Source organism: Pezoporus flaviventris, unplaced genomic scaffold (genome assembly GCF_033815535.1).
Source record: "Pezoporus flaviventris isolate CSIRO_AGI_PZ_B2104156 unplaced genomic scaffold, CSIRO_AGI_Pfla_v1 ptg000057l, whole genome shotgun sequence".
In the NCBI taxonomy this organism is placed as follows: Eukaryota; Metazoa; Chordata; class Aves; order Psittaciformes; family Psittacidae; genus Pezoporus; species Pezoporus flaviventris.
Window position 1 is genome coordinate 6,019,554 of NW_026892605.1, and position 15,220 is coordinate 6,034,773.

Genomic DNA, 15,220 nt, shown 5'->3' on the forward strand with positions numbered 1-15,220 from the left:
GCAAACTGGATATTACTCTGGGTAGCACAGAAGGGGAAAATCCAACTCTAAACTAGTTAGAATCTTTTTCAATAATCCAATAATCTGTAACTTTGGAAGTGTGTATTATCTTTATTACATCCAACAGATTCCATCAAGGAGTATGTATGCCCTTCGGCATATCACACAACATATTAACGGTCAAAACCCTCTCAACTAAGACAACTTTAGACTTCAGGTTTCTATTATTTCTTTCTGATAATTTTATTCCAGTAAATACCAAGAAAATTGAAATAAAAAAAAAAAAATTCTTTGCTATTGGGAAAGCCACATGACCAGGAAACAATTTGTTTATGAACAAGGAAATATTTGTGTTACCTATTAAAAATAAGATGCTTTAATATAAATAGCATTAGAAATGGCTAACGGACAACTTCCTTTGAGAGACTGCATCTGTGTGAAATTCTTTTTTTCATCTGGAAAGTATTGTAAAGTATTTTCAACTCTTTCTAGTAGTAACATATGACACGTCATACAACCCCTCTATTCTCCCAGATCGAATTTCCCACTATAAAAGCTGCTCCTAGCCCTGAGAAATACAGTATTTCATTGTTTGCTACAAAAATGCCCTGCTTCCAGAACTGCAGAGGAGTTACTATGCTTTTCCTACTTCTCCCTATTTTAACAATACCTATCCTAGCCCAAGAGATGTCTTTTTGTACAGTGAAGAAAACACCATTAACACTGAAAACAAGAAGGTGATAAAATATTTCTATTCAGAAAAACTCCAGTGGTGAAACAGCAAAAAGGCATTTCCCATAGGAACAATTACTAACTGGATTCTGAGGAGTTATTAATAATTTTTCTTTTGTACATGAGAATGCCTTGGAATACTGTTACTATTCCTTACAAATCAAATAACATCTTAGAATTCTGCAAAGAAACCCTAAAAACAGCCTCCTACCATAAATCAAATTTTTAAAAGTAACATAACATAATGAAAGATTTACTTATTGAGGAACATCTGCTTTAGATAAATACATTTGAAAACACAGCAGGATTTAATAGTCCCTTAAAAAGTTTAGCTATTTTAGATTTTTTCTGTTTCTAAATATGCTGTTTTTCCTACTTTCCAAGAAGGTAAATTGCTAATGAAAGGCTGTGTCAATGCATTTGAAGCAAATGCTTCTGGAATAGCATTTTTTCAATTTACAAAATGTGAAAATGTCTTTCGATTAGTAAAAAAAATAGTCTAATATACAAACATTTTTTCAAAAATCAATTTGTGAAGGAATGTAGCGGAATTACCCAGACTCATACCCATTCACTCCTCAGATACTAGCAACTATCTCCTCTTGACACAAACCTTTCTATATTAACCCAGAGAAATGCATACATGGCCAGTCAGTCCAAGCAGAATAGTCATTCAGCTTTCCCCATATTTAAACTATCATAAATTACCATATGGACAGCATTAGAAAGAAATTGAAGCATACAAGGAATAAACTATAGTTTCTTTTTATATCAAAATGTACTCTTGAAAATGTGTTTGGCACAGTGCTAAATCATATAGTTAATACTAAATATTGCAGGATACAATAAAACCCTGGAGTTAACTTGTGTTTACACCCTTTAAGGGATAAAAATAAAAGGATACCAATTATTCAGAAGTCAGCCTATACAAACTGTATAAACAATATTTTATGTCTTGTTTTGAAAACCAAAGCTATAGTAAATTTTACATAAAAAGACTGCAAAATAATATAAATGGATTTAAACAGATTTTTACAATAAGAAATTCAAATGGAAACAGACAAGTAACAAAGAGAAGTAAAAAAATTTATTGCAGTATTCGTTCCACCAGATTTGCTGGGGACCCCTTTTCTTGTATTATTTCAGGGTGACCTAATACATCAAAATCTACATTTACAAAAACTCCTCCTGCAGATAGGTCATAGATACTGCATGCTTTTTTTTTTTTTTTTTTTCTTCAACAGAATAAATTATATATCCAGGAGATTCTTCCATTTTACAGCCTGGAAAAACAACGCTTCCCTGGAAACTGGGCTAAGCTAAAGAAAGCCATCCGCTGCTAGGTTAAACTCCAAGAACACTTTATTAAGAACATTAACAGACTAATTTCCAACATTCACTTGTTTATTTTTTTAAACAGAAAGGTTTTTTTCAAGATATAAACAATTCTTTTTGTTAAACTATAATACAGTGGGAGTAAAAATGAACTGAGAAGTTTCTGCTGCACAACAGCGAAGAAAGCTCCCACAAAAATGTTTACCAAACATTTCCTTCTCTTTTCCCGCGTCCCAGGTTCCATTCTTACTCTTCATTCAACTGATTTTTTTTTTTTTTTTGCCAGAAAGTTGATATTTCAAGTTTGTCTGTTATTTCAATTCCTGTAAATTTGGCTGCATGTACAAATTCATTAGCTGGAAGTTCCATCCTTGGCGGCATACAGCGATCGTAAAGTCTGCACAACTTTATTAGTCAGCTTATTAGCACTCGTTAGAGCAATTTTTTTGTAAATAATGTCTGACTCTTTAATAGTGTCTACCCAAGGCACCAGTTTGCGGCCATCACGGCGCTTAGCCTCAGTCCAGGAGCCACTGTAGGAGCCTGCCATCCACTGAACACTGAAGCCATTGCTGGTTTTCTGTACTACTCTTGCAATTTGTGGTCGGTCTTTGTACTTTGGACAGCAAATAGCGATGACATCCATGACATCAACACTTTCATTCATCTGTGCTGCCAACTCCGTAGAGTCTGAATTTCGTTTTGACCTTCTCAATGACTAAAACATTGGGGGGAAAAAAGACCAAGTGTTACACAAAAGAACTTTAGTGAAATTATTGCTTTTATTGCTTTTAATCCCTTGACGCCGGGAGTTGGGATTTCCCGGCACACATTCCATTGCCGGCAATGAGACGCACCGCGACCGCCAGCGCCAAGGGGTTAACATATCCTTGTAAAACCACATACTCTTAATTTGTACCCGTGTCTTTATCTCTTATTGATATATAAAATTATATATACACATGAATCATAAAGCTACATAAAAACTTGGCAACAATAAAAAGGATAACACACAGTACATTCCAAAGGAAAATTAATAACTTTTTATACGGGATAAATCTCATTTTCTAGTTTTTTTTTTATTGTCTTTTCTGTTAAACTTTCTACAAAAGTCGTATAAACGGTTAAGTAGAGAATCTCTATCTACAAAATGCTTTCTTTCATGTGGATTACATTACTTGGTGTACATTTAATATAATAGACTGACATTTATAAGCACATAAAAATCATTTTACGTAATACGCTGCGAAATACGTTGACTCCTCCTCCGCCTCACCCCTGAAGTGCCTCCTCCTCTATCCTCCCCATCACTTTCATCGTCCTCTGTCTCAGCTGCATTGTTTTTAGGGCTGCCTCCTCCAAGCAGCGAGGTAATTGCTTTGTTCCGAGCATTTGTGCTAGCTGACACCTCTCCATCTTCTTCCTCTTCATCAGGATCCAGATGTTCCATAAGGAGCTTGAACTATTAAAAACCCATATTATTCCACATTGAAACATTAAAAATACATATGCATATCACATTAGATTAAACAAAGAAACAAATGGCAAGGTAAAGAAATGGGGTGAAACAAATGGCAGACGACTTTAAACAGCCTATGTTTTGTTCTACGAACTTTTTATGTAAAAATCTCTTTTTTTATGTAAAAGCTTTCCTTCTGTGTTTGCAAAATAGCAAGTTTTCTCTAACTTATATTTAAAGATAGGAAGATGGAAAGTAAGTAAATACAACAGATCTAGTTTCTATTCCTGTGATGGCAACAGTCTGGGATATAGTGAACAAGTTGTATGGGTTATACAAGATGAATACTAGAAATTAGAAAATACTCCATAAAGATGAATAACCTTTAGCTGAAATTGATTTTCACCATGTTTAAAATGACTATGTGTCTTTGAAAGATAGTCCTGCTAAACATCCTGAAAGGAAGTGGTGACTTAAATGTATCATGTGAGATTACCAGGACCTTAACATTTTGAAATGTTCATCAAATACACCATCGCCTACATTCAAATTTATACTGTGTGCTACATAATACAGTATAAATTTCAGGTTTTCTGCAAAGAAGCTTTACTTACATCTAAGTACTGTTTTACTATACTCCTCTTCACTTCTTCAGTTATCTTGGAATTAGCCATATCACTCCGCAGAAAATCCAGAGTTTGTTTTGGATGAAAATGCACTCCTGTCTTCCTGTTTATCGCTTTATCATAAACTTTTGCAGATTCAGATGGAGAGTATTTCTGAATTTTACTGTTTAAAGAAAATAAAAGCAAAGAACTTTTAAGAAAAGACCAAAGTAATTTCAAGGAAATCTTTTAAAATGTTCACTGTAAGTAGTTATGTTTTAATCATTCCATACGCAACAGACAACCTGGTAAGAAATGAAGTAATTGCTTTTTCTAGGCCAGCCTTTCACTACATTCAACTTATCACATTTATGTTTCTTCTCTTACACAAATCTATGGCTTAAACAATTAGTTACAATCAACTTCTTCTAAAAAAAAGTATTCCAAACTTGATCCTTACAAAGAACTTACTAAATAACAAGATGGCCTATGATCTAAATATTCTTACCTATCAGAGAATCCACAGAGGTTCTTTAAATGCTGTTTCAGCATCAGAAGTAATAATATGCCTTGGGAGACATTTGCAAATTCAATTAAAGGAGCTGAATTTTCTGGTAAACATTTCATCACAGCATTTATATCATTTTCTTCATCAGAATCTGAATCAGAGTCTGCTCGTTTCCGTAGCCTCCGAGGCTTAGAAGCTTCCTCTTCACTTTCGCTCTCACTACCACTGTTACTGTCACTCTCAGTCTCCTCATCTGATGAAGGTTTTCTTTCCTTTTTTTTGTCTTTCACCATAGACTGCAAATAGAGATGTTAGCACATATTCCAAAATTAGAGTTAAGTAGCATCACGTATGTTTCTAAAAAATGTTTCCTAAGTTACTACTGCCTTAAATTTGCAAGAATTCCCTGAACAATGTTATTAATTTATAACTTGATATTAAACATTAAAATTCTTTATGGCAAAGAGATGACGAATAAATGATCCAACGTTCACACGTTTTGTAAGGTGGGTACAGAGGAACTGAAGCAACAAGTACCCCACTGGCATGTTATGCTTAGAAGACTGCTCGAGTTCATAAGCAGTTACGATAAAATGCAGTAGAAAGCCAAATACAATAAATCAGGAATAAAACTCCATTTTTCTTTCACCGAGACATCATTTGTGTGTCACATAGATTTTCATATGTACTTTGGTACAATTAGTCCAAGATGCTTTTAATCCTTGTTTCTTAAAATTCTATGACAGTAATTACTCTGCTGATCAGAGAAACCTCAAGTGATCATACACATTACTAATAATCATCAGTTCTACTATTTTTCAAAGCTACAGAAATTCACACATACATTATTACTGCACCTAGTACGATTTTTCATAACACAGATCTTAACATGTCCTAAGCAGGATCTCATCCTTTCTGTGCTGAGTGCTACCCACTGGTCCCCAGTACTTCCTCTTTCTAGCAGATTAGAAATTGACTTTGGTATGGTGACAAATCAAAGCAGTGTAATTTTCAGGCATGAGCTCCGACTTGTACTTTCTAGTCAGGCTGGACATTCTAGAAATGGGTTTACTTCCTGACAGTTTGCACCTTCTGCTGTTAAAGTTTTCCAGGAAATGAAGACACTGAAGTCTTCAAGTTGCAAAGGCAATTTTTTACAGGGCTGTGTACTCCTATAGCAACTGATACTATACCATAATTCAGGTTCTTACGTGCTACTTTAAAAAAAGACAGACTGTAAGTTCTTTTCCTGTAATAAACAATTTATTTAAAGTCTCTGAGATGACACACATGCAAGTGCCATCAGCTACTTGACAACAAAATAAACAGCAAGCTGGATTTTATTATTAAAATTATACAAACAACCATAATAAACTAGTATTTCCTAATGATTCTGGGCTCATGTGCTTCCAGATGCATGCAATTAATTACTATTGAGCCATACTAGGGAATGACAGAAAAATTCATCATTATTTTTTAATAATGTAAGCAGCAATGCATGGAAAGTTTTCAACTAGTGTCTACCAGATGGAGTACAGAACAGAAAGGGTTGCTTGTTCTTTAGTTCTGGTTACAAAGTAATGCTACTGGTCAATATAATAATAATGGTACTGTATGCACTGAAAGATTAACCAAATTACAGAGCAGCTTATGTTGCCACCATAATAAATATACTAAAATATAAATAAATGCGCATACCTCTTTAAATGACTGTAGTAAGTTGCTACCAGAAACTGACAGTGTAATGTCTATATGATGCATTATAAACAGTGGCTCTTCCTGTGTTTGATAAGGGAAACAGGCTAGATTGTCTGCTATGTACAAGAGCATATTCACCTCTGTTTTCTGCAAGTTAAAAAAAAAGGTACATAAAATCAAACATACAATATTTCACATTTATACATTTATCCTTTGTTCCTAACAATCTAGAAACATGATCACAAATTTTATTCTATGTACTGTCCCAAACCCACCTCTAACCAACATGTATATATGCAGAATTTAGTCATATCTGAAGATGTAACTGGATACGGAAAGGTACAGAATAATGCTAAAGCAACAAATGCATTCTAGATAGGCAACATCAGATAGGTAAATGCCTTAAGTTATAAAGCAAAATAAAATATATTAGGGAGATAAAGTTATGTATAACTACACCATAAAAATACATTGTAAAAGGAGAATTTAAGCTTGTATTTCTCTTTTAAGTGAAGGAAATGCAATGCTTACTGCTGTATCATCAAAGAGGTTGAGTAAAGAAATCAGAAACGCTCGTCTGTGTTGACGGTTCCCTCGGATCATGGAGTATAGGTGTGAACACAATGCACTGGATGATTCATCATGTCTAAAACCTCTTACAGGATCTTTTGGGCAGGTATTAATTGCCTGTTGTACCTGGTAAGACATCTTCATACCAGCTACTGCTTTCATCTGAAATGGCAATGTATTTATTTTTATTTAAATTGTTGCTTTCAAAGTAGTAAAACTTACTCTTTTAAAGTAGATGCTCACCTGAAATTTAATTTTCAAACATGCACTGAAGCAATACTGCCTTTTGAGTTGGCAAATAGACTAAAACTGAACTTGTGGCAGCAATCAGAATATCCTGTGAACTGCTTTTTCTGTGAATTCTGTTAGAAACATGCAGCTAATCTGTTTACCCGCTACAGCCAGGTATCCCAATTTTCAAGAACATGGAAATGTTTTCATACATGAACAGAATATTTTACCGTATGTGTATGCCTGATGTCACTTACAGTGAAACCAACAACTGATTTCATCTTAGTACAATAGGACTAAAAAACAGAAAATGAAGGACTTTTTGCTGTAATTTTCAGCAGATCTTACTTACTTCACAATTCTTGCTCTAGTTTCAGAACAAACTGAATCTCTAGTTAGGCTGCATATCCAACTCTCCTCATACCATCTATGCTGCTGTTCAGCAAATTTCTCCATCAAACATGGTCATTGCCAATATAGCAAATTTCATCTGCTAGCCTTTTGCCTAGTAGATTAGGAATCTGAATGCCATAAACAGTGAAATGCTCTAATTGCTCCGATATAAGATGTGAGAAGTCCCACAATGCAGTACACACACTGAACCTTGTCTGGGGCCTTCTGAAATAAGGAGAGGGTGCTGATGCGGCTCTATTTCAGATCTTAAGAAGAATTATTTGCACTATGCCACAGCTCCACAAGCCCTCACTGTAGCTGTCAGATTTTCCTTTCAGTAAGATCCTTCAGATCTTAAAAGCTTCCTATGCTCCTGCTTAGATTACAGTTTATAAAGCCTTGATACCTTCTATCAAGGTAGGGCTTCTACTTTTACAAGGCATTCTCGTATCTAATCCATTGATACAGCAAAATCATTGCTAAACATTATGAAACAGCTGTCCTCAAATCTTATCAAATAAACACTCTTAAATACTATTCAGTGAGGAAAATATTACTGTGAATTATAAATCAAAGGAAATTTTGTACTGGAAGATACATTTCAAATTATTATATGCTTTCTATTTCTAAGAAGAAAAATCTCCAAACTGAGAAAAGAGTTGAGCTCATCTTTACAACTGCTTATGTTACTGTTTATTGTTTATACTCTTTATTCTGCACCTGAGGCATATTCAGGTGCTAAACTACTAGAGAACGTACCAGTATTTTGCAAGATGTTGAATTAGAATTACTTACATGAATAAACCCAGCATATTTTTTGTCTATTTCCACCAGCTGCTGGTCAGCTTTATTTCGCATAGAGGGCTCTGGATCTGTGCCCATAGCAATTAAGTATGGCACACACTTGGAAAAAACAAACAAAACAATTATTCAGAGTCACTGTACCTCCTCTTTCTCAGTCTTTGTTCTTCTACTACACTACTGTTCTTGTTATATTCTGACTACTGCAGAAACTAGAATAGGAAGCTCTATGCAACTTATCACCTGACTACTTTTTGCAAGCAAATAATACAAAATACAAGAGAGACCAGTGTTAAAAATTACAGAAGTTGTGAGAAGTTTCAGGTAATATTTCCCTTGCTCACAAAATCTAAAGTAAATTTTGAGTACAAAAATTGCCATTTAAAAAACCCAAACCACCACTTCTGACTGAACATACACTGAACATGGATGCAGTATAAAAAATAGTTACAAAACCACTACGTAAGTAAAGAATAATGGAGATGATGACTGAAGTTCTGACATTGACTGTGGAATTTCATAGTGTCTGAACAAGAGGACTGAGGTGGAGGCACGGCGACACATATTCCAGGATAAAGAATCAAATTAAGAAAACAACCTGGCATGTATCAGAAACTCGTAACAGAAACATGCTCCAACATACATTTGTAAGTGCTCTTTAGGCACTGGCTGGGCTTTTACATCTTGATTCAAAACCAGAAAATACAGCATTTGGAATCTCACTTGTTGGCTCAACAATACAAAACACAAAAATCTGCTATCTGTAAAGCCCTCTTGCTACAATAAGAAATTACTGTAACATAGGTGGAAAAGAAAAACTGGAACTTCATGTAGCAAACGTGAAACCCTCGGAAAACTTGGATAACCAAACCTTCCATCATAAAAGCCTGCCATACCTGAACAGGATGGATGAGACCCTGGTTTAACGTCAGTGCAATGACATTTAGGGCGAAGTGACGTACGCTAGACTGAGTATGAAAGAAAGCCTCAAGGACCTGTTTGAGATATAGCTGCATGATGGAACTACTCATCCCTGAGGAAATATCACCCATTTCTTTCAGGTCTTCCTGTTTTGCTACTTTTTTCCCTGTAAAAAGGACAAAAGCATACTCACTACAGTATAATTATTTACTTTTCCATTACTTGATTCATGCTGATATTTAAGCTTTGTAATACATAGACATTTCAGCAGTCTTAAATGGCTTTCTTATCTCATGAAACACAGAACAGTCTGATGCTAAATATACATAAAAAACTAGAGAGATATGACTTTAACTAAATCTTGTTCCTTAATAAAGGTTTCTAATTTAAAAAAATTCTTTTATTTATTATTTTTTATCTGCAAATTAACCTTACAGGAAACTGATTAGAAGTATTACTATGATCATTACAGCAATTATGCACTCTGGATTGCTTTCAGGATTTATACAACTTGAAAGTAAATAATATACCTATAATATGTGCATACCTATGCACATAATGAATTTTTGAAAAGAATTTTATAAAACTTTGGGTACAAAATTACTCATCTGATAGCAATCTTAAAGTGACTCAGTTCACATATATAGTAACTGTATGAAGAAAGACAGGTTTTGTATGTCTCATAAGCACAGAAGAACTCAACACTTACAGTCTCTGTCTGCCTGTTGCATACGTGTATCCTCCTCTTGCAAGTAGGTCTGGAGGTTTTTTAACACCTGGATTTTTAAGTTTACTGAACAGTTCTTATCTGAAAGAATACTGTTGTACAGAGTCTTCACTTCCTGTTCAAACATTAAACTTGGGTGTTGTATAAATGCAAATCCTAAGGATGGGAAAAAAGAGGAAATACTCCATATTATTATCTTCTAAAAATATTATTTCTGCTTTTTCAGTCTTTCTTCAAAACAGAGGTATGGAATTCATGTCCTCCCAACAGCATAGCTTCTTCTAGATCAAACAGTACTGCTTTTCTATATGGACAACATTCATAGATTTTAAGAGTTCTGTTAGCCATGACAGTTCTATTATCCATGACTGTTTGATACAGCAGCTGCACTAAGTTATGGTCTGAAAGCATGTCCAGTGTAGTTGCTTGCATCTGAATGACCATGAGCTCTCACAAGCACATGGGAGGGACACTGCGAAAAATTACCTGTTGTTTTTCTAATACATTTGGAGAAAAACATTCTGTGGAAACTGTGAAGATTTATTCATATAGAGGCAGAACAAATGTGGAAAAATTGATAAATATCACAAGTACTTAAAGTATTGAAAGAAAAAAACACAATAGTGAACACATTAAAAATTTTTATATCTTGCTGTCAATATTCACATAACTACTATAATGGTCTTTTCTTGAAAATTATCTGAAGTGTTCGCAAGACTACATCTATTGGAAGAACTGTAGAACTATTTTTAGCTGGAGCCTTACCCTTGTCAAGGAACTGGTTTCTCTGACTCTGTATTTGATAAAACTTTTCTAAATTAATGTCAGTATATAGCATTTTAGATTCCAAAGTGCTGCTGACAAACTCTTTAAGAGTATCATGAAACAGTAATGGCAACATACCACCCCAATTTGAATTATATTTAACTACTTTCCTTTATTATTATTAAGATTGTTAAAGAAAAGCAAACATTACATGTATTTTTTATGACACAGGAAACTAAGATTCTGAATGGACACTAAGAAAACATATGAACATAAAAAAACAATGGGAGGAAAAATGAAAGCAAATCAATTATGCAAAAGCAATGGATAAAAATAGCTGAAACAAAGGGAAGACTGAGCTAAGTTTTTAAAACTGGTTCCATACACACGGAAAAGAGTGCAGGTGAAGGCCAGGGTAAGATCTCAATGTGTTTAAGATCTCAGTCTCAAAACAAGAAGCAGAAAGAAGCAGGTGAGGTGGACAGGAAAGAGGAGAAAAAGGAATGATGACTGTCTTTGAAGTATGTGGCATAACTGTGAGCTCTACACAGATGTATGTTGTTGTTTATGACTTGACCACCTCTGAGTAAGTCCAACCCATTTCTTAAGGTATATTTTAAAAATGAAAAGCATGTTTGTTAGATATTTACAGGTATAGCTAAATTTACTAAAAAATGTTATATTCTCAACCTGCTTTGCAAGTACACAGCTGCAGGAGAAGCTTAACCATAACCCTTAATTTATGTCTAAGCTTAATCCAGCAACGGCCAATGACACATCCCAAAGCAAAGGCTGAAACCATTGAATGTCCTTACTGAAATGACACACTAATAATTGCTAATAGGAAAGCACACACCCTTCACATGATGCCTTTCCTATGTATAAATGTTGAATTAGTTAGTCCTTTCCACCTTATTGCTGCACACATTGAATGGCTTTGACAACTTTGCTCAATTATCAGCCTGAAAGGTGGAACTTTGCTCTGTCTACCACATCTCCATACATGCCATAGCTGCCCTCCAGATGAAAACAGTATGTAGATGAGATCAATATATCACTGGAAACAGTTTTCCAAGGTTTAATTAAAATAAAGACTGATTATGCTTACAGGCAGAGAAAAAAAAGATCTTATGATAACTACTGACATCCACCCTCATTTTCCCCCTTTGCCCAAACTGATCGAAGTTCAGTATATAATTTGGAAACATTTTTAGTGAGTGCAACATTCTCACACCCATGAGCAAAGCAATCCTGTCATATGGTCCATCCCATGTGCAATATTCTGCAGTGGATAATTAAATTGGACTGGACTACAGTAAGTTGTTGTGCACCTTGATGTAATGCCTAGAAAAAACTCCAACTAGTCCAGAAAACCGTAGCATTACTCCTGCAACAGAGACAACTCTAAAGACATTAATCCCACTCAACTGTCTAAAATGGTTTACCACAGAATATGAAATCAATATTCAGCCTTGGTCCTTATCCTTTGAACCCTCCTGTCTGAACTGAAGTGGCCTCCTAAACAGCAACACAAAGCAGCAAATTCTTGTCCAGTTAAACCAGAAAATCCAAACTCACATGCCTAGAGCACAACTTTCTTTGGACTAAGCCATAACCACGAACTAAACTCTTCCAGAATCCAAGGCCTATATGCCCAAACAAGATTCTCTCACATGTACAGTTTTTGTCCTTATGAGAAAATGAATATGATACAAAACACTCAATGGTCAAAGAAGGCGATTCTCCTCTACTCCACTCTTGTGAGGTCCTACCTGCAGTACTGCATCCAGCTCTTGGGCCCCCAACCCAAGAGGGATATGGACCTGTTGGAGCGAGTCTGGAGGAGGCCATGAAGATGCTCAAATGGCTGGAGCACCTCTCCTATAAAGACAGTCTGAGAGAGCTGGGGTTGTTCAGCCTGGAGAAAAGAAGACTCTGGGGAGACCTTAGAGGAGCCTTCCAGTACCTAACAGGGGCCTACAAGAAATCTGGAGAAAGACTTTTTACAAGGGCTTGTATGGACAGGACAAGGGTGGAAAAAACTGACAGAAGGTAGATTTACACTAGATATTAGGAAGAAGTTCTTCACTGTGAGGGTGGTAAGGCACTGGCACAGGCTACCCAGAGAACTTGTGGATGCCCCATCCCTGGTAGTGTTCAAGGCCAAGTCGTATGGAGCTTTGAGCAACCTGGTCTAGTGGAAGGTGTGCCCGCCTGTGGTACTGGCACTGGAACTGGATGATCTTTAAGGTCCTTTCCACCTCAAATTATTGTATGAATGGCAGTTAATGTACTACAGCGAGTCACTGAAATACTATACTAATGCCTTCAGATAAAGAATCTATTTAAAAAGTTAAATGGAGTTAAAATGCTGAAACAAACTGTAATACCTACACTATGACAACCAGTCAATGCCTCATCGAGTCTCACAGAGCACAGCCAGTTGGTATAAACTACCAGAGTTCCCTTGACTCCTGCAGGATATCTGCTCCTGCACTTAAAATATTCAGTTTTTCCAGCAAATTTTCTAAGTCTTCTCTAACCATACCTTATGGACTGAAAAAGAAGATTAAGTTACAATGTATTTGCATATGGAGAAAAAATAACTTGCAGAAGTATGCAACTGGCAACTCTTTGACAACTTTTCTATAGGTGGTTCTCAAATAAAATATGCAGCGAACTTAGACTTTAAACAAACTCCCTTGCCACTACACAAATTCATGAGTTCCTACTGATACACATGGATTTTTATTAAACCAGAATAATCAAAACTGTAATATTTCTTACCAAGGCCAATAATAGCTTTTGTCTGTACTTCTTCATCTGAATGCTTTGTAAAATACATCAGCAGTTCCAGTACTTTATCCTTAATGTTAACCTGCAGAAAATAAAACAAAAATAAGAGCTATTTGAAGATAAAACAGATTTTTTAAATCTCTTATAAAAACACGAGTATCAAAAAAAAAAGCAGAAAACACCATCTTAGTGCATGGCCTTTGCAAAACCATGTAGTTAAAAATCAAAAAGCTGTATTGTATCCATTATGAAAAATTAAAATCATTAGATATAATGTGCTTTCACATTGAAGTGGAACACTCAATATATCTAAGACATGGAAAGTAAATACAAGTTATTTTACCTTACTGTTGCCCTTAAAATCTTCATGATCAAAATCAAAATGCCGACACAGAGCACCAACGGTGAAAAGTGATCTAAGGAGTGCTGGTTTATTAGCAGTAAGTATTGTACTGTTTGGGTCTTCTTGGTGTTGACTTTTTAATTTCGAAAGTGCACCTACAGTAAGACAGAAGTTTTGATCACAGTGCTTAGTCACAGTGTATCACTATAGTAAGACTTTCAGCCAAAACTGAAAAGTGAGAATTACGTGCTGTGATTTTACTTACCATAGTATCTATTAAAACAGGCCCATACAAATTTATAGTTTTGGGTGACCTTGTTCACAACAGCCCCAAGACAGCTCACACAATGTTGAACAACCTAGAAGCAAGAAAGAATACATGAAAAGATTTTTGTGAAGTTATGTAGGAAAAAGCTATGCTGAACTAAACCCAATGATCCAATAGATGTAATGTCCATCTCCTAGACCTAGACTGCTTCAAAAACCTGCTCAAACTCATCAAAATATAGCAATGCATACAAACTCCAGTAAATCAAGTACACTAATATTTCACGGCTCAAACCTAATCTTCACAATGAAGACAGGCTTTTTAAAAATGAAAAGCACATAATTTACAACATGAAATGGAATCTATGGAATAGTAGCAATTAAAAGCTTACTGTCATGCCGTATTTGATGATGAGTTTCATAAGGTCTTCCTCAATAGTGGCAAGAAAGGTCTCACTTGGGTGCTCCATTAGCGGCACTACAAGCTCTAAGATCTTTGCAACATTGCAGATCACCATGAAATCATTCTGGGTCTGAAACAACAGTATTCATAGTGTTCAACATTTCTGGTAATTTTACCTTAAGCTAAGTATTGCTATTATGCACTGATACTTAAAAACTCCCAACTCACGTAAGATATTTAATAAAGAACTAAAACAATACTTATATAGTTTACATCTGCTATTAATTAATGCTATTGGGTGATATGGTTTAGTGTGAGGTGTCCCTGCACATGGCAGGGGGGTTGGAACTAGATGATCTTAAGGTCCTTTCCAACCCTAACTATTCTATGATTCTATGAAATTCCATATTATTATGAAAGCTAGTTCTGTTTTCTGCAGAACTTTTGGGAAAAAAAAAGTACGAACAGAACTTCATCTCTCATTAATGCTGTGACAGAACTGAAAACTTTTGGTCCTGATTCTTTTTAAGTCCTAAAATAAATCCTTTTCCTTACACATGCACATTACATACAACACATGGAAGCGTGTGTCAGCAATAAAATGAAGCTGTGTTATGACTCAGTGTGCCTTAAGCAAAATAGATAATAACGCGCACAGATGTAGGA

At 35.3% G+C, this 15,220-nt stretch overlaps 1 protein-coding gene across 9 annotated transcripts in view; it reads right to left on the reverse strand.

Moving 5' to 3' along the window:
* Positions 1-1,481: 1,481 nt before the first annotated feature.
* Positions 1,482-15,220, reverse strand: part of NIPBL (NIPBL cohesin loading factor) — a 155,012-nt gene continuing 141,273 nt past the window's right edge. For 8 of the 9 annotated variants that reach the window (XM_061469475.1, XM_061469478.1, XM_061469477.1 and 5 more), the window contains 13 exons: positions 14,544-14,684; positions 14,150-14,243; positions 13,885-14,039; positions 13,533-13,623; positions 9,963-10,136; positions 9,229-9,419; positions 8,327-8,434; positions 6,869-7,069; positions 6,338-6,484; positions 4,640-4,935; positions 4,141-4,315; positions 3,344-3,529; positions 1,482-2,785 (listed from right to left, as the gene is read on the reverse strand). In XM_061469475.1, the coding sequence (XP_061325459.1) occupies positions 2,420-2,785; positions 3,344-3,529; positions 4,141-4,315; positions 4,640-4,935; positions 6,338-6,484; positions 6,869-7,069; positions 8,327-8,434; positions 9,229-9,419; positions 9,963-10,136; positions 13,533-13,623; positions 13,885-14,039; positions 14,150-14,243; positions 14,544-14,684 (2,325 nt within the window). In that variant the 3' untranslated portion in view covers positions 1,482-2,419. Of the gene's footprint in view, positions 2,786-3,302; positions 3,530-4,140; positions 4,316-4,639; positions 4,936-6,337; positions 6,485-6,868; positions 7,070-8,326; positions 8,435-9,228; positions 9,420-9,962; positions 10,137-13,532; positions 13,624-13,884; positions 14,040-14,149; positions 14,244-14,543; positions 14,685-15,220 lie in introns of all 9 variants that reach the window. The other variant, XM_061469474.1, reaches the window with a different exon arrangement.